A 20,072-nucleotide genomic window follows, 5' to 3' on the forward strand; every position below is an offset into this window, starting at 1 on the left:
GGCCCACAGAGTAGGCGCACCTACTCTGTGGGCCACACAATATTTTGTAAACATAACCTCTAAATAAAAAGTTTTTTACGTGTTTTCTATCAAATTTCCTTATTTGCTTTTCAAAATATTCCTAATATGAGCAAAGAACATAAAGCCTAGCATGATAATTTACCCAATATCCAAAAGAAACCTCGTCAATGGCTGAAGATAAAGATTTCAACGACGTTCTTGACGACATATTCCTGTGTGAAGAGACTCAGCACAAGGAGAGCTATGACGAGGGGTTCAAGGCCGGCTCCGACGCGGGCAACCCTGAAGGCTACCACTTAGGGTACCACCGGGGCGCTGAGATCGGCAGAGAACTTGGTAAGCATGGATTACTTACATTAGCCAATAGGTTATAATGAAAGGAAAACTTATAGAAGAACAACCTATCCTAATGTCGGTACCATGTTATATGCCTTAATCTATAAAATCACAGATTTCATTTACATTGTTACTTTGTAGATAATTTAGATACTGGTTAAGTATATTAAACAAAAAAAAAACCTTTCTTTTCAGGTTTCTACAGCGGCATTATCAATCACCACATTAATCTATCTGAACATTCCTCCACACAGTATACTGATAAAATAATTAACCAGTTGAAGAAAGTGGTTGAGCTGATCACAGCATTTCCGGAGACTAACTCCGAGGAACACGACATATTTGCTCTTCTTGAGAGTATTCGCGCTCAGTATAAAAAAGCTTGTGCTTTGCTAAAGATACCTTCAAACAATCCCTATGGTACTGGGGTTTCCTTTTAGGTTATTTAAGGTAAGATCTTAGTTAATGAAGATGAAAGTTAAAAAGTTCTTTATGGTATGGTTATGACTTATACACACATAACTAGCAAGGCAAAATATTTTGTTATGGTTAATAATATAAAAATACAACTTAAAATCTACTTTTCTACAGGCCCTATCACAATCAAAAATGGACTCAACACCTCACAAAATAAGGAAGCAATTGGACTGTCTGACTAGCTACCTCAGCCCCCTACTCCCACTAGCCAATTGTCATATGGTAGAGTTTTTCACAGACCATCACTGGGGTAATCTGGTCCCATCCCAACTGAGAAATTATTTAGAAAATTTGGAAATAAATGAAGTCGTTGAACAATTCTGGGCAGCAGCTACTGATTGGAAAAGTAAAGGTATTTTATTTTCTATATTGAGCTAGTTTTAATTAAGTATACATTAATTACTAATTATAAATTAAATTTCCATATTTTTTTATATACTTACACATTTAATACAGGTGCAAATATTTATTTGAAATATCCTTTCAAGATTACCTCTCTTACATATACATTAAATTACATAATACATTTTAATCTACATTTATTTTTAGATCCTAACACTGAGCTGGCCAAGTTTGTCTCTGCAGCTCGCTCACACTGCGTCTCTGTAGACAATGAGATATGTCTGTCTGTGGACGAGTTCAAAAATAGAATAGTGAAGTGGGGTGGAGAGATTCAACCTGAGGTCCGGGTCAAGGAGTTTATGAGCTCCAAGAAGGCTTATGAGGTCAGTTAATATGTACTTACTTGTACCACCTCAGTATTATACTTTTTAATTATACTTTTTTGCCTGTTTGTGTCTTTGTTATGTGTTATTTGTATTACGTGCCTACTTTGTTTTGTACAGTATGTGAATCATGTATCTTGTTGTTGTACCACTTGTACCCCAGTCACTGCTCTGATTGTGTTGCTGCCCAGAGGTCAAACTGTTCCCCAGTTCCCTAATATCTTTGTACAATATTATCCTGTTTGTTTGATGTTTAAAATTTCGCTATATAAAACGCTAATTACCACGCCCACGCTCGAACGCAAAGTTACAACATATTATTATTATAACAGTCACCGCGCACACATCATACATATTACAAACTTATCCTATATATACATTATATTATATATTATACAAACTATCTACACTTCTATATGTACAGAATGACCGGTAAAAGCAAGTCATTATTAGTTGGACTTTTTAACGCGGGATCATTGGGCACAGGGCATGATGAACTCATAGCCACTGTACTGCGCTATGATGTCGACATAATGGCCATCAACGAAACCTGGCTCAGGGAAGGGGAAATAGACCGCGCGCCCGTCATACCCGGCTACAAACTACGCCACACGCCGAGACCGCCAGGTAAGCGCATGCGTGGTGGAGGCGTAGGTATGTATGTGAAAACGGGTCTTAAGGTAAGATTTCGCACACATCCCGCCGCGGCCGGCGTCGAACAAATGTGGTTAAGTTGTACCGTAAACACCATTAAACTACTTATCGGAACTGCCTACAGACCGCCGTGGCAAGACTGTAGTACTTTCTTTGATGCGTTAACGGATAGCATAACAGCTTTCACTAATTATGACCAAATCATTGTGCTGGGAGACTTTAACATTAATCTTTTACCTAATAGTACTGACTACAAAAGGCGTCATTTTGATGATTTTGCTCATACTGTTGATTTAAAACAGTACGTAACCGAACCTACGCATTTCACCACCAGCAGCGAAACCTTAATAGATGTCGTGTGCTCTGACTCGGAAATTAAAAGTTTAAATGTCGACTACATACCTACCCTAGGAAAGCATGCCTTTATTACGGTAGAACTGAATATAAAAAAACCTAAACCTTTGCCCCGATGGATTACTTACCGGCCATTAAAAAATATTATTTTGGAACAATTTAACTCTGACCTAAATTTAATTAATTGGGAACATATTAAAAGTTTGGATGATGTCAATCAAATGGTAATTACATTCACGGATTATATTATAAAATTATTTGATCTACATGCTCCCGAGCGCACTGTCCGTGTGAAGGCCGCCGACTACCCGTGGATCACTGATAACGTGAAGTACATGATGAGTTTGAGAGACGCAGCCCATAAACGGTTCCGTATCACTAACTCCGCTTCAGATAACAATTACTATAAGGACCTGAAACATTTGGTAAATGCAGCTTTACACAATGAAAAGCGAGCATATTTTCAGTCCAACATAAACAACAATATTAAAAACTCGGCGAAATTATGGCAGAATCTAAAGAATACTGTTCTCCGTAAGCACAAAAATGACTGCCTACCTGATAGTTTTAGCGATCCAGACATGATTAATAAGCACTTTCTTGACATTCCAGGTAGTAATAACATTAATTTATCAGATATAATTTATTATGAATCTCACAGACATGGCACATACAAATTTAATATTTCACCTATCGACGAGCTAACGGTTGGCAAAATTATTAACAATTTTAAATCCAATGCACTCGGGTGCGATGGCATATCATTGGATATGATTATGCTGACGCTACCGCGAACCTTGGATATTATCACTTTTATAATTAACTTCTCTATTAAAACTTCTACATTCCCAGATCCGTGGAAAATTGCATTGGTTAGTCCTATACCCAAAATACCTACTCCGAGTCAATACAAGGACCTACGTCCGATAAGTTTGCTGTCATGTATGTCAAAGATTCTCGAAAAGGCTGTGTATAACCAAATGTCGCACTACCTGGAGGTTAATGGTATTCTGCCTGATGTACAGTCCGGCTTTCGTCGAGGCCGCAGCACCTCTACTGCCCTAATAGACGTGGTAGATAATATACTGGCCTCCGCAGACAAGGGTATGTCCACCATCCTCACCTTGTTGGATTTTTCCCGAGCTTTTGACACTATCAATGTTCCGCTGCTGATCGCAAAGTTGACATACTATGGTTTTGATGCTAGTACGGTCAAATGGTTTTACAGCTATCTAGATCAACGCTCACAAATAGTTAAGCTGAGGAAATGTGATGGCAATACAGTTACTTCTGCTGAGTATCCAGTATCTAGAGGAGTCCCACAAGGATCGACTTTAGGACCACTATTATTTATTCTTTATGCTAGCGATATCACCAACGAGATTTTAAATTGCAAATACCATATCTATGCTGATGACCTGCAATTATATATATCAGGATCCCCAACTGACGTTAGAAATACTTGTGATCTCATAAACCAGGACTTAGACCGTATTGCAACTTGGTCTGACAAAAATTTTCTTAAGCTAAACCCCGATAAGTCCAAGTTTGTTGTAGTCGGCACAAGGAAACAGGTACTAACTACTAATATCAATAACCCCAACATAAAACTGGCAGGAGTGGATATCGAACAGGTTAGCGAAGCTCGTAACCTAGGCCTAACATTTGACAATTATTTGAGGTTTGAAAAACACGCAATCGAAATGGTCAAAAACTGCTTCTTCAGACTCAAGACACTATATAAAATTAGACGGTACATTAATGTTGATATTAGAATACAGCTATGTGAGTCACTTGTTCTGTCCAAACTAAATTATGCTGATACTGTATATGGCCCATGTCTATTACGAAAAACTGAAAAGCTACTTCAAAGGGTACAAAACGCCTGCATCAGATTTTGTATGGATATTCCGCCCCGCTCCCATGTTACCCCTTATCTCAACTCCTGCGGGCTACTGAAGGTAGCCGCCAGACAGCGGCTGCACCTTGCTGCGCTTCTGTTTGGTGTTATAAAGTATAAATCACCCCAGTACCTATACAACAAACTTGAATGGTCACGCGACTGTCATACAATTAATACTAGGGCGTCCACTTATCTTATGGTCACTCCGAAGCACAAAACCGCTTTGTTTCGCCACTCGTTCCGATTCACAGCCAGCTTCATATGGAACACGCTGAGGCCACCCCTACGTGACCTGAAATCAATGTCCACGTTTAAATACCGGTATAAAATGATTCTACTAGAAGAACAAAGAAAAGGGCCATAGAAAGTCATACTTACTTCGTAGGTATTCACGTACAGCAAGGACTCGGTGTTCCATGGTTGTGACACGGTTCCAGACTGCCTAGCTGCAAGCTGCACGCAGTAGATCATCACCAAACTTATCATCATAACATCTGGTGTTGCTGTTTTTTATTCCGGTTACTCTGCTGCTTAAATTGACCCTGAAAACACATATTATATTTATTATATTCTATTTTATGTTGAGTATACACAATATTTTTTATAATATATTAATGTCCACTAATATAATTATGGTCCATACTGTTTAGATATCTATTTATATTTTACCCGTCGTCGACATGACTTATTAATTATTTACCTACTACTTATTTCTAATTCCTGTGTTCCTATTGTCTTTTATTGCACCACAGTAATAATATTATTATTCTCTTACCTTTTATTTTGGTCAACGCAGCCTTCATCATGTAATGAAATTAACATTATGTATCACTTTAGGTACTTATACACTGGAGTATAATGATTGTTGCTAGCTGTTCGTGGGGTACTTCATTTGGTAGGTATCCGGGCGTGGGTGCGCGGGCGCCGCCTCGTCCCGTTATCTACGCACGGCTGGCGGGATGACGCGGGCACACTGAACGGGTCGCGCCCGGATACTGAAAAATATTTTCACGCTGCAGGCTGTGGGTGCCGTTTCATAATGGCTACCCGCCACTGCTTATAAGTAAGTAGGCGGTACCATGATTGGCTGGCATTGTGTACGGCTAATAGTACCTACTACTATTGTGCACTTTTATTTACTTTTAGTTTATGTTTTGTATTTCTACTCATTCTACCCTTTCTAATATTTAATATTTATTACTCAATACATTTGATACAGATTGTACATATTACATTTTATCTATATACCTACCTACCTTACACAAACACTGTCTCACCCACTATTTATTTATTTATTTCAACAATTATAACCTATGTAATTATTAATATTTTATCACATATTACAACTCATCATAATTAATATATATATACCAACTACGCGTTCGTGACTGAGGTCAACACAAGGGCCAGCTGAAAACCAGCGCTGTGGCCTCACTGTCCATAGCATATGCTGAGCTGGTGCCGTTTTGACACTCTGGACAGCAACCTTTATTTGTTTTGTTTGTTATGTTAAGTATTCTCTTTATTTTGTTGTTGTTTCTTTTTCTCTCTTTTTTTTTGTCTTATTATTCTGTCTCAGTGTGTCAAATAAATGTATCTTTCTTTCTTTCTTTCTTACTTCAAATTGAACAGTTGTTGCTTATCACAATAAGCTATCTTCAGATTGCCATTTAAATGCTATTTTGGCGCTGCGCTGGGGTACGTACATGGTGGCTGGGCTCACTGCCCAGTGTGCTTTTTGTTCAAATGGGATGCTAGAAAAGCCAAAGCCTAAATGCTCTAATTCCATAGTAACTAAGTTTGTTGGTCCACAAAATCGAATTCCACTTCTGTCATGGAATTCTACCTATGTATTAAAAACAAGGTGGCACACTAGGTAAATTACGAAATGGTGCCGAACGAGCCTGTAATAAATGTATTATCTCAACTGTAGAAGGAATAAATCGCGTAGCATCCACGAGGCGTCCTGCTGGCCGCCTGAATTAGTTTTCAACTTCAACATTAGTTTATGGCAATCTGTCGGTTTTGCCAACAATTTGTGCCAGTGTCGTGTTCTGGCTTAGCATGTAGAGAAAGAAAATTAAAAAGTAGAGATGTCTTTAAGATTCATGTAGAGTCGTTATATAATCATTATATTATATTCATATTCATATTCATATTCATTTATTGATAAATAAACATTACACGTCATTAGAATTGAGATTAAATTAATTAATTATCACATATTATAGTATTAATAAATTTCGAATAATTATGTTTAAAGAATGAATAGATAGTCAATCACATGGTTAGTAGACACACTAATAATAGGTAAGTATGTTAATTAATTATTTAAAGTCATAAAAGTAACTAGGTAAGTATATTACATTATTATTTAACACACATAGTGATATCACTTATGAGTCTAAGAATTCTTGCACAGAGTAGTACGCGTTTTTTAATAGGTGATTCTTCACGCTAATGAGGAAGCTAGTAACTCTCCTGATTTCCTTTATATTTTCAGGAAGTTTGTTAAAAATCTGGGGACCCATTACATGCAATGACTTTCCAGTTTTAGATAAGCGGCATTCAGTAGACCTTAGGTCGTTAGGTCTTCGTGAGGCGAATCTGCGATCCCCTGAAGTGAAGTCTGGGAACTCATTGGGGTTGCGCTTTACATATTTTAGGACTTCTAAAATGTAAAGGCACGGCACTGTCAGGATGCGCATGCCGATGAACAGTGGTCGCGCCGGCGCGTCGGCGGGGGCCCCGGCCACGCGGCGGACTGCTCGCTTCTGCAGTATAAATGGTTTGTTGCAGTCTGCGGACACGCCCCACAGGTCTATGCCATAAGTAAGCAAAGAGTGAAAATAGCCGTAATAGGCAGTCACCATATGCTCTTTACTTAAGGTGGCGGAAAGCCTTGATAGGGCATAGTACGCACTACCGAGTTTGGAGCACAGGGCATCTATATGCTGGCCCCACTGGAGCGCAGAGTCGACGGTGAAGCCCACGAAGCGCACGGCGGCGGCGGCCGGCAGCGGCACCCCGCCCACCACGAGCGCGGGCGCGGCCGCGTCGCCGCACGACTGCCCACGCAGGGAGAATCGCAGTACTTGGGTTTTTTCCAAATTCAACTGCATCCCATTTGCCGAAAACCATCCAGTGAGACTGTCAATGACTGATTCCAGGTTCGTGGTCAGCTCCAGGTCATCCTTACCATCTACAATCGCACAGATATCGTCGGCGTACATCAGAAATGTGGCGCGTTCCGAGATTCCTGGCAGATCGTTCATCAGGATGACAAAGAGGGTGTTACCTACGTTGGAGCCCTGCGGGACCGACCTGTCACCAACCGATAGCGGCTCGGATGATTCACCGTCCACCTCCGTCACCTGTGTTCTATTGGCTAAGAAGGATTTAAATACGTCCAGTACCTGTCCACGGACGCCATAGTGTTCCAGTTTCGCGATAATGAGGGAGTGATCGACCAGGTCGAACGCGCGCGAGAGGTCGGCGAACACGGCGGCGACGCGGCGGCGCGGGCGGCGCTCCAGGCGCGCGAGCAGCTCGCGCTGCAGGCGGCGCGCGCAGCACACGGTGGAGCGCCCCGGGCAGTACGCGTACTGCTCCGAGCAGAGCGCCTTGTTCCGGTTCAGGAAGCCCATTAGCCTGCTGCAGAGGCCTGTCTCAAATATTTTAGAGATGGCCGGTACGAGTGCGATCGGTCTGTACCGCCCCATCTCAGTTTTGCTACCCTTGCCCTTCCAGACTGGGACGACTCTTATTAATTTGAGAGCCGAAGGGTATATGCCATCGGTTGCGCTCTCATTAAAAAGTCTGCAAAGACATTCTAATATTATATCGGGCAATCTGCAAAGTAAGTCACACGGAAATCCGTAAGCATCTTTGGTTGGTTTTTTCTTAATTCGTTTTATAGTTGCCTGAATTTCGTCCACCGTGTAGGGCACGAGGAACATGGAGGAGGGCTCCGGGGGGCGGCGCGCGCGCAGCAGGGCCAGCGCGGCGGGCAGGCGCGGCCGCAGCGCCGTGTCGCGCACCACCGATATGTAGTACTCGTTGAGGCGGCACGCCAGTGAGCGCGCCGAGCCCGACGGCCCTAATACACATTTCTGTAATATTGTCAACGGATTCATAGCGGGACCCTTGCATGTCTCCGATTTTATGACAGTCCATAATGACCGTGATATGTTGGAGCTGTGAGCAATGGTTGAGTTTATGCAATCACGACGAGCCGCCCTCACCTCTTTATTAAATTTAGACTTATACTCCATGTAAAGTTCTTTAATATCATGATTTGTAGTATAGTGGTCCTTATACATTTGCAACATCTGCAAGATGTTAAACGTATTTAAAATATTTTCTGTTTTCCACGAGAAATGTTTATACGATTCAGGGACTTTTTTTATTGGACAATAATTGTGAAAAAGCTGAATGATTTCATCTATGAAGATGTTTAGATTTATATTATCAAACCGTGAGAGATCTAAGTATGGTAAGTTATCCAGAAATTTATTAATATTAGCGTCAGTTAAAATACGTTTTTTGATGTGTCTAACATTGCAAATTTTTTTTAAATATTTTATTTTAAAATAAATACCTTTATGGTCCGAGAGGTCCGAGTGTGCTGCGGAGGCGTCGGTCCTGGCGGCGTCCAGGTCAGTGTAGGCGTGGTCCAGGCACGTACTGGAGCCGCCCTGCACGCGCGTCGGGAACCGCACCCGGGAACTCAGGTTGAACTCAGATATAAGTCCAAGTAATTCACGCTTACGCGCGGACGGTACGAGTAGGTCTACGTTAAAATCACCCATTACGAGGATATTGCATGATTCATGAACTAATGAGTCCAGCGCTAGCCTCAGCTGAGACACAAAAATATCATAGTCGCCCTCTGTGCAAGAACGATAAACACACATTATTATTAAATCTATGTCGACGCACTCGATTGCTGTTATTTCGCAGTGCATTTCTACAGAGAATTTTCGAATGTCTGACCTATCTATTACATTCATACGCTTATTAACATAGATACAAACACCACCATGTTCACGGGTAGGCCGACAGTAACTAGAAACTAAGTTAAAGTTAAAAATATTGATCTTATCAATTTCACATTCTTTCATCCAGTGTTCTGATAACAATAGTATCTCACAATCATACATTGTTTGCAATAAATATTCGATTCTTGCAATTTTATTATCCAGTTTTCGGATGTTTTGGTACCAAATTCGAAGTGTCATCTCGGAAGGACTAGGGACACTCGCTGATGATGTTCCAGGAGTAGTAGTTAACGACGAAACATTCCTATTTTCGGGCCGGCGCGGCGGTGGATGGCGGTGTGGGGCATTCGTCACTTCGTCTGGAGTCGCCCCGCTGCCGCTCTTGCGAGCCGCGGGGACGTCTTTGAAACCAGTCCGTTAGCTTGACGCGCGGGGGCCATACAGTGGGCGATTTGAAGTTCGTATACAGGCTCTCGGGAATGCCAATTACAAAAGATGCATGTCTGTCTGTTTTTAGAACGCGTTTTTCAATAAAATAGTCGTCTGATTTGGCGACTTTATTCAGAAAGTGCCTAACATTATCCTCCGTTGTATAATAAATATAGGATTGATATTATATTGTGTTATTTTATACTTATATAGATAAATTATAACTTTATTTTATTGATATGAAGGAATTTGCTAAGCGCAAAAACCTATATTGGGGTTGGGAAAATATGACAAGAGGTGTTGGAAGTTAACAGGAAGGGGGACCTTTAATTTGGTTAAATAGGGGTACAGGCAATCCAGACCAAATAGCGGACAATTAAGGAAAATGTGGTTTAAGGTCCCGTCTTCTCGTCCACATTCGCATATAGAGGAGTCCCTAACTTTTATTTAGGAATACCGGGGTGCAGCAGTGACCTAGACGTATTCGGCATAAAATATAAACTACGGCTTTTGGCAGTTTCTTATATTTAAAGAACCATGGTTTGGTTGGAATGTTTGGCTGGATGGAAGAAAAAAAGTGGCCCCTGAATCTGCACGATCCCTTCCAGTGTAGAGACCAAGCAGAGAAGGAATCCTTTGTAGGAAGGCTGAGTAAATCAAATGGTTGAATTGAGAAATATTTGCTATCACTATTGGTATTGGTCGTAGCTAACTTGGCAAGCCGATCGGCGCGCTCGTTTCCTGAAATTCCTGAATGCCCAGGGATCCAGGCAAGTACGGTATTATACCCACGTTCGTGGCATCTTCTTAAGCAATCTTTTATTTCCAAAATATGTCTGCTATGGGTTTTCGTTTTAAGAGGGTTTTGGGTTAGTGAGTCGAGACAGCTTTGAGAGTCGGTGAATATAATGGCATTACTTATATTATGGGATTCGATGAATAAACAGGCTTCTAGGACAGCAATACACTCACCAGTGTAAACTGACGTTTCTGGGGGACATTTGAATAACAATTCTATGTTTGAGTTTTCGTAGAATACGGAAGCACCAATCAGGCTGTCATCCGACAATTTGGAGGCATCAGTAAAGAAACGATGTGAATTATGCCACTTAGAGGAAAAAACAGATTTAAAGATGGAATTTGCAGCTGTGGTTTGTTTATCAATACCAATAGAGGAAATGATGGAAGGGTGGAGAATAAGGATGTGTATGGGAAATCAAAAATGGGTAACTTGTTATTACGGATGATTGGGCTATTGCTCTCTATTTCTTGAATTTTCTTAAAACTATTTAATATTAAGGGGGGCTTAAAACTATTTAATGTTATTCTCCAAAATTCGCTTCTATTGCAAAGTTTGTATAATACTTTAAATTTTTCATAGAGAGGGTGGTTTACGCGTATGTAGGATTTATAAATAAAGCGATCTGCCATAAATTGGCGCCGGATTGCAAGGGGGGGTTCAACGCATTCAACTTGCATTGCATTAATCGGGGTGCTTTTCATGCAGCCCATAAGGATTCGGATGCTACTTCAGCCATTCATCTCACTGTGCACCCCCAGGTACAAACGATGTCCCCACTCGTAGGGATGCCAGTTTTCTGCCGGGGTTTTTAATGCAGGGGATACTACATATAGCAGCGTCGCGTCACGCTCGGCTCTCCATATGGCATTGTCATATGAAATTCCCTGTATGTAAACACCCAGCACCCCAGCAGCATTTACTTACATAGCCACTACTTCAGCCACTCATCTCACTGCACAGGTACAAACGATGTCCTCACTCGCGGCGTCCCTGCACAGCGGGGGCTGCTCGCTGGCGGTGGACGCGGGCGGGGGGCGCGGCGCGCTGCCCGCGGTGCTGGCGCTGGCGCACGGGGTGCAGGGGCTCACTGTGGATTGTGATGCGGTGGCGTTGGCTGGCGGGGTGAAGAGGGATCGGCTTATACAGGTCAGTTATACAGTCTTAAGTCTGTTTTTTTTATCTCAGATACTAAATTGACGATTCTGAACGGTTCATCAACAGTCGATTGTCCCGCCAATAGAACAAAATGCCACGTAATCGCGGGACAATCGACTGTTGATGAGCCGTTCAGAATCTGTCAATTCAGTATGAATTACTTTGAAGTCATAATATATCTGACAAAGAAGATAATCGTGGGGGTATTCTAGTTCTACAGTGTTTGGCACCGCGATTTACTGAGTGTGTTAATTTGCAGTTTCACTAACTAGTTTTTAAAGTTATAGAAAATATATGAACTGAATGAAAAATCATCGATAAGACATTTGAAAGTTTTTTATGTTGCAGAAACAATGGCACGCCATAGCTAAGAAAGTCGACGATAGTACAGAAGTTAGCAAGGAAACCGTCAAAGAACGTGCGTCGTTGCACAGATACGCTGAAGCCTACGTCACTAAAGATACGGACTTGACCGCTTTAGTAAAAAAGAGCTTTCCAGAACATGATGGTCAGGATATCAAGATACTGTTGACTGGTAAGATTTTTGGATGGTTTCTTAATTTACGAAAAAAAAAGAGAAACATTTACATTTTCAGCGTACCATGTTGCTTTAACTTACTCACTGAACCAATAGATGGCGCTGTTTACAGTTTACCATATTTTCCGTTAGAGGCGCTACCATCTATGTGAGAATAAACGATACGCTAACTTCCATACGCCTAGACGTTTTATTTTGATACCTTTACTACTATAATCTAGATAATTTTAATGCATTCATTTATATAATTATTTCTTTACCCAGGTCTTCACACATGCGGCGACCTGGGCCCCACGTCACTGCGTCTGTTCGCCGGCCGCCGCGCCGAGGCGTTGTTCAACGTGCCGTGTTGCTACCACTTACTCACAGAGCCCACAGATGGCGCTGTCTGGAGTATTTTCGACAAAGGTTGTTGTGACGGGGAGATGGACAGCGGGTTTCCTATGAGCGAGCATTTGAGAGGTAAATTGATAAGTTATTATTTTATAGTTCTCCAATAATTTCCTGCCATAGAGTTCAGTACATGTTTCGTAGAGCAATGGTATACAGTGCCACAAACTTATCTGTTCCGGTGACAGCTCACATAAATGTGTAATATTTCTTAATTCTATAAGATTTTAAGTTTGCTCGTATTGCTAATTCGCCCTTGCGGTGTTAATAAACCCATCTAATCTTTTACAATATACAATTCATTAGTAAGTAATGAGATATGGATCAATTTAGTTTGCTCTCACCGGAACAGATAAGTTTGTGGCACTGTACATTGTACTTAAATTCCAAAGAAGTCATTGGTACATGTCGGTTACTTCTTTCTAATGTGTATCATGAGTAAATAAACTGTTTTCATCTGTCTCCAGGTTACCAGCTAGGCCGCAACGCTCGTATGTTGGCCGCTCAGTCGATAGACCGCGTAGCGGCGCTTCGACAGATGCCGGCGCGGAGCCTGTACTACCGCGCTTTACTACAGGTCAGTAGCTATATGGAGTATGTACCTAGTTCTATATAGGTACACTTGGGTTACTTAATATGTCATTGGTGAGTGAAGTTACTATACTTTACCACTGCCGATATTAAATTTTATCTCGTGTGTCATCGGTTGCTCTTGTCAATGGTACTTCTGATTAGTTCTGATCTCAGGTTCTGATTAAATATACATTGATCTCTGTGATCTTTCAAAGCTAAGCGAAGTTAGATAGATAGTAGCTATCTTTATTTTATTTTATTTACAGGATGTATAAATGTAATTAAAGAACTTTTGTTCTATAACTTTTGCAAATTTAAGAGCCACCTTTGTAACACCTTTTAATTTCTAAAAAAATTATGCTACACAGCTATTAATTTATTGTTTGTTTTCAGGTAATCATCATGAAGCATTTGCCTTCTTCAACAGTGGCTGAAGGCAAATTGAAGCGGATTTCATCTAAAAGTCAGTCTTTTACCGAATACTTTAAGTCCGCAGACGCCATTTTAAATCTACAACTCTATGACACTTTATCTGATAGCTATTTGACAGCTGTCATTGATGACTACGAAAGGAGGTGGAAAGACTTGGTTTTGTTCTATTTGTTAAGGATGTGCCTAGCACAAGTTGTGGAATCTGTTATATTGTTGGATAGATTGTTATTTTTGTATGAAAATGGATTTGAGAATGTGTTTTTAGTGAAATTATTTGACCCTGTGTTGTCGCCGCGTTGTCACGGCATAGTGGCGGTTAGGTAGCCATACTATATTTGAAATAGCATTGTTAAACAAAAGTTTAAACTGAGGTATGATATCAACCAATACTGATACTCTGACTACTGAAGGTCCCGGGTTCGATTCCCGGCTGGGGCAGATATTTGTTTAAACACAGATATTTGTTCTCGGGTCTTGGGTGTTGATATTAATATTTAGTATCTATCTATCTATGTATTTGTGTAGATATATCAGCTGTCCGACACCCATAACACAGGTTCTGCCTAGCTTGGGGTTGGATGGCCGTGTGTGAGATGTCCCCATATATTTATTTATTTATTTATTTACTCTTGCTCTCATGTAGGTGTATCTTTATTGATCTATAAAAAATTACCTTTGGTCGTCGTGATGCCTTAATTCGACCTTTAGTCTAATATGGCTATATGGAATGAAGTACTTATAGATTTTGTGACATTAAAGGGGAGAGAACTAGCTCTAAGATTTAATAGTTCATGTTAAATAATGTTATACCTACCGTAAATAATAGCTTTTTACCTACACACATAATTATATTTATATTACAGCTGTCTCCTTCAGTAAAAATAATATGACCTTTACTTGAGACTCTTGAGAGGTAATTGTATATTTATGACACATTTAAGTATGATAGTTAAGTATGTTATTATTATGAATAAAGATTTTTATACATGTCTCTTTATTTTACTTACAATAATCTTTTAATATTAGGTTCTAGATTTTCCCTGGAGCTTCGCTTAGCCCTCAAAGTTTTTTCAGTGGCAAAAGTGGTATAGTCACTAGTCAGCGGAGTGACTCAGGTGGTCATTGTAAACTAGTTCCTTAATGCAATATCCCCTGTATAAACTAATATTGGATAGATAGATAAACTATCGGGGAGCTGGAATCGTTTTTCATACAAGCTATCGAATAAACAAAATTGCGAATCGCCTATAAAAAAAATTGTGATATTTCATTTCATTTCATTTCATTTATTCTTTCACAATAATACATTGTATTTGAATGTCACACAATAAAATTATACAATGATTATAATAATGCAATACAAAACAAAATACTAAAATAATACAAATAATAAAAAAAAAACAAGTCAAAATAGGTCATGCACATGCAAGTTAATAAATTCGTCAACTGAGTAGAAGCACTTTTCCAACAAGAAGGCACGTAAAGAATTCTTAAATAAAGTTATTTTGTCAATTTGTTTCAAGTCAATTGGTAGTTTATTGTATAAGAACACAGCCTGATATCGCGCACTATGTTCCGCAATTTTGAGTCTGGCGCTCAGAGAATTAATGCGAATATCTCTCCTCCTTGTTTTATTTCGCGCTTCCTTAAGATCTGCTGATTCGTATCTGGGTAGATTTTTTGATAACTTTGTGAGTAGTACAAAAATATACAAGGAAGGGGCAGTTAATATTCCTAACCTCACAAAGTGTTCCCTACACGAGTCCCAGGGTGGAATCCGGACCATTGTACGGATGGCCCGTTTCTGGATTGTAAATGCTTTTTTCATGTTGTAGTCATGACTCTGACCCCAAAACATGATGCTGTACCTCAACCTGGATTCAACTAATGCGTAATATACCATTTTAAGGTTTTCCAAAGTCAGCTCGTCTCTTAAAGTTCTGAGAGCATAGCATGCCGAGCTGATTGAACCCTCTATTGCGGTAAGTTCCTGCTTCCAGTTTAAAACCTATTTATCTACACAGAGAATTTGTAATAAATGCTACGCCGCTTGTAGCCGTTACGCGTAGCTGTTGTAGCTCGTAGCAAAATGCCGTAAGCATAAAACTTTGCCCGAATATATATGATAATATATTATTTATACATTATTTACTTTCCTTAGGTAGTATTTCGGGTTCTTTGACTGTATTTTGAATATTATATGACATGAACATAGTACGCTGCTGGCTCGTGGTGCAAAACGCTGCTGGAATGGAGACCGTATGGCGAGACACGCCCTCGTGGTCGACCACAAATGTGATGGACCGACGATCATCGACGACATCTGGTAACAAATGGATAGAGTTAGCCCAAGATCGAGATGAGTGACATAGACTGATGGAGGCCTTCACCTTTGAGGTTGAAAACGGCTAAGAAGAAGAACATGGTAAAATGCCTTCAACAAAATCTCGCAATCTTAATGAACTTGTGCTATTTTCGCAAAAGTAGGTACTCGCATAGTTCACCTGCATAGAAGGAGCATCCAGCTTAAGTATTGCTTACCGAAATCCATCTTAATAATATTAGGTAATGGTAATAAGTCGTTAAATACAATAATTTCATTACTTCTCTTAGTGGATACATAATATACTATCAGCGATTAGATATAAATATTATTAAGCACATTTACAATTATGTACATCCTGGTAAACAAAGTAATATGACTATTCATATTCAAAGACATAGTAACATGCGAGTTCATTTATAGCAGGCCTTTGTAGCGTATATGCATGAAGGGATGTAGGGGGATATTAGAAGATGCGAGAAATAGTTGGCGAAGAGATATTAAATCCGAGCTTCAATTGACATTTACTCATCAGCAAGTTTCACTTGTCTGTTTGTAATATTGCGTGATCTTGGGGACTTCTAAGTAGGTAGGAACGTTAATAATGTATTATGCAGGAATATTAATGATAATAGTTTGATGTAGCCAAAGAACCTCGCATAGGATACCCATAAACAGGTTTTCTGAAGTGTGCGATGCATGTGTGGGACTGGTTACTGTTTACTTCTAAATATCAAGGGCCATGTGTTAATGAATCTTGTTATTCCAGATAGTTACAACATTTTTTAATTTAAGGTATTATTAAAGTACTTACCTACAACGCGGGCTAACTTTAGGCCTATCTAATTGGTAGGACCGTACTAAGTAATGGATGCGGAAGGCACAGGACAGAGTTTTACGGTGTTCTTCAAGATAGGCATTTGCCCAGCAGTGAAAGGTTACGAGCTGATGATGATAGTGATGAATTAGGGTTAATTACTCTATTACACAAATATTAACTAACCCATCCATATATACTTCCACGTAACATAGCATCGGCGACCAAGCCTAATGTTAACGCTAAATTATTAAGTACCTTTTTACATAATATTTCACAAACCATTGTATGCTTTAGTCACATTTCCTCGATACCAAATACCGGCTAAACAAACTAAACGAACAAAACTAATAGTTTCCAATAAACAAGTGAGTGTCTGAAGTTACCGCGAAGTGGAGGCTCTCGGAACCAGCGACTTACAATCAGATCGCAGTCAAGATACGACCCGTATCGCCGCTCGTACTTTTAATTACCCACTCCGCGGGCTTTCGGGGAACTGAGCCACTTCAGTGTCAGTGTTGGTGTACTGCGAAGGTAATGTTATAAAGGTATACAGGTAGTTTAATAGTTCTGTGTTTTGTTAAATAATATATAAATTAATTTTGTGGGTTTTAATATGAAATTCTATTTTTTTTATATGACTTGACTACCTTATTACGAAAATGTACTCGTTAGAAAATATGCATAAATAAGTACTTGTTTAGCTTAAAAACAGACTAAAATCTATACTGTGCTTAAATTTACAACGTTTTTCACGTTCATTCATTTGAGCTTTGTGCTACGCTTTTTGGGCTACGCACTGGCGCTACGAACATACCGCTACGCGCGGCGTAGCAAAACCTCCTAATTAAATAAGACCATCATTATTTTTGTGAAACTGAAGAAGTTACTCTGCTATTAAATTTGTACTGAGCAAAAAGTAACGTTAGTTTTATATTTTCCTATGGTATTGAGGTTTTAAAGACATACAGAGTATATAGCCAGTAGAGTAGTTCCAATAAAAAAACCCTCGTCATTGTAACTATTATTTTTGTTGAAGAAAATCTGCGACCGTTTCAATTTCTGAACATGTAGGCTTTTTTAAAGGTGCTGTTGACATCCTTTAGATGTATAAACTATTATGTGGGTTTGAATGTCAAATCTTTCTAGTGTGAGTGTGATATCTCCATGAATTGAAGCAGAGATTAACAGTGGACTATCACAAGACTGCGTGGGTGTAAGTGAAACGCGGTCTTAACGCACGAATAATTATCTTTCAGACAACCTCCATGTAGGTGTCAGTGTAGCAGCATGTTAAAGGTCCCCTATTACTTAGGGACTATTCGAAAAAACGTTATAGCATTGCCTCTCTACATACCTTGCAAGGGGCTAGATATAAAAAAAAATACCGGCTTCACATGTATGGTTGGTTATTCCCAGAAAGCTCTTTTAAATGTTAATGAAGATTATAACAATTGCCATTGTTTGTGCAATTAAGTGATGTACATTATAAGTATACTAACCTAATTAATTTCTTCCAGACAAAACCTAAACATACGTGTTTGAAATAGCGAGCTTATTTATGCTAATCTGGGTAGGTCTAAAAACAATTTCGTTTAACTAATTTAAAACTGTTATCACAGGAATATATTTTAAAAAAACTTATTTCGAAATCTACATGTGTAATCCTAACTAATAGCGAAAGTAACTGTGTCTGTCTGTTACTCTTTCACGCCAAAACTACAGAACGGATTTGAATGAAATTTGGTATGCATATGGTCTAGATCCTGAGAAAGAACATAGGCTTCTTTTTATCCCGGAATTCCAACGGGAAGACTTTTTAAGGCGAAGCGAAGCTCGCGGGAGCAGCTAGTAATAATTAATATTACATAGCCTGAGAAATTTCCCCTGACCTTCGCATTTAGTTTACACTTTTTCATTCTTTAATTTTTTCCTGAAAACTTTCCATTCGATATTTCATACATTCTTTTTTGCAGTAAAGTTGGCATTTCCTTCGTTTAAACTTTCTTTAGTCATTTTGAATTTCGTTTATGAAGAACAAAAAAATAATGTCAACTTCAAGAAAGAAAAGTTACAAATTTTCTTTTAATTGTTCTATAATAAAATTATGTAAAAAAAAAACGAATTATACTACTTACTTGAATCCGTATTTCGTAGAATTTATAAAAAAATAGGCTGTACAATGTCGTTTTGAATTACTATAATGTATAGTCATTGACAAAACAACAGTAAAACACCCTTAATTAAGATAATATACTTAAGACCGTAACTTAACACCCTCAATCAAGATAATATAAGACCGTAACTTTTGTATATGCTTAAACTGAAACAAACCATATTTGAATTATTCAGTCGTCGCCTACAGACTGGAATCTATGTGACTACGGACAGACACACCGATATACATACCAGACATATAACACTGACTTGTCAGTTATTCCAGGGGTTACCAATGATACAGTATATGGGGCATCATTATTCAGTCGTCATCGTCATATTGACTATTCGAAATACAATGATCTATCATAGAGAACATTCTCGAAGTTGCATTAAGTACTAACAAAATATTAAAACGTGTTTGGTATTTGATATCGATATATAAACACCTGTTTAACGTGACACACGTTTTAGCAAACGCCTCCTACACTAACCATGAAAACTAAAGTTGAAATTCCAAGGTTTTTTTTTTATTCATAAATGTTAGTCTATGATTGCCAAAAACTTCTCATTTTTAAGTTTTCCGTTTTTTTATAGTTGGGGAAAACTTAAAAATGTCAATATTTCATGAAAGATTGTACCTCTCTAGAGAGTAACAATATTTTACATTAGGTTGCTGCTGCTGACTCGTGTAGATATAACTGGAAGTTTTCCTATAAATAATCTCATAAATGTACATAAGTACATATCTATTAGAATTCATAGATCCATTACGATAACTAAGATTTAACCACGAGCCCAATTTAACGATCCGTTGGATTAAATTGTCAGTATGTACCTGCTGAAGCGCTTATTATTTCTTATTTATTAGAAAATACTCTTCAATAATTCTTTAAATTATAATATCTTGTAGTTATGAGTGTGCACTATATTATCATTCTCTAAAACCCTACATAAGGTCCACAATACAAATCTTGTGCAACGTT

At 39.1% G+C, this 20,072-nt stretch overlaps 2 protein-coding genes and 1 long non-coding RNA gene across 3 annotated transcripts; 2 read left to right on the forward strand and 1 right to left on the reverse strand.

Annotated features, from left to right (window-relative positions):
• The first annotated feature begins 31 nt into the window (after positions 1–31).
• LOC125489867 (protein LTO1 homolog) lies at positions 32–983 on the forward strand. The gene is made up of 3 exons (XM_048627298.1): positions 32–357; positions 553–807; positions 949–983. Exons 1-2 carry the CDS (start codon positions 189–191, stop codon positions 795–797), a joined length of 414 nt encoding a protein of 137 aa, XP_048483255.1. The 5' UTR covers positions 32–188; the 3' UTR covers positions 798–807; positions 949–983.
• LOC105398432 (probable methyltransferase-like protein 25) lies at positions 967–14,778 on the forward strand. The gene is made up of 8 exons (XM_011570543.3): positions 967–1,186; positions 1,384–1,559; positions 11,662–11,847; positions 12,205–12,391; positions 12,659–12,856; positions 13,252–13,361; positions 13,751–14,182; positions 14,414–14,778. Exons 1-7 carry the CDS (start codon positions 967–969, stop codon positions 14,111–14,113), a joined length of 1,440 nt encoding a protein of 479 aa, XP_011568845.3. The 3' UTR covers positions 14,114–14,182; positions 14,414–14,778.
• Positions 4,663–5,812, reverse strand: LOC125489868. The gene is made up of 3 exons (XR_007267299.1): positions 5,246–5,812; positions 4,849–5,012; positions 4,663–4,762 (listed from the first exon to the last, which is right to left on the reverse strand). It is a non-coding gene; the product is annotated as an uncharacterized LOC125489868 (long non-coding RNA).
• Positions 14,779–20,072: the final 5,294 nt, after the last annotated feature.

The sequence above is a fragment of the Plutella xylostella genome, chromosome 18 (genome assembly GCF_932276165.1).
Source record: "Plutella xylostella chromosome 18, ilPluXylo3.1, whole genome shotgun sequence".
Taxonomy (NCBI): Eukaryota; Metazoa; Arthropoda; class Insecta; order Lepidoptera; family Plutellidae; genus Plutella; species Plutella xylostella.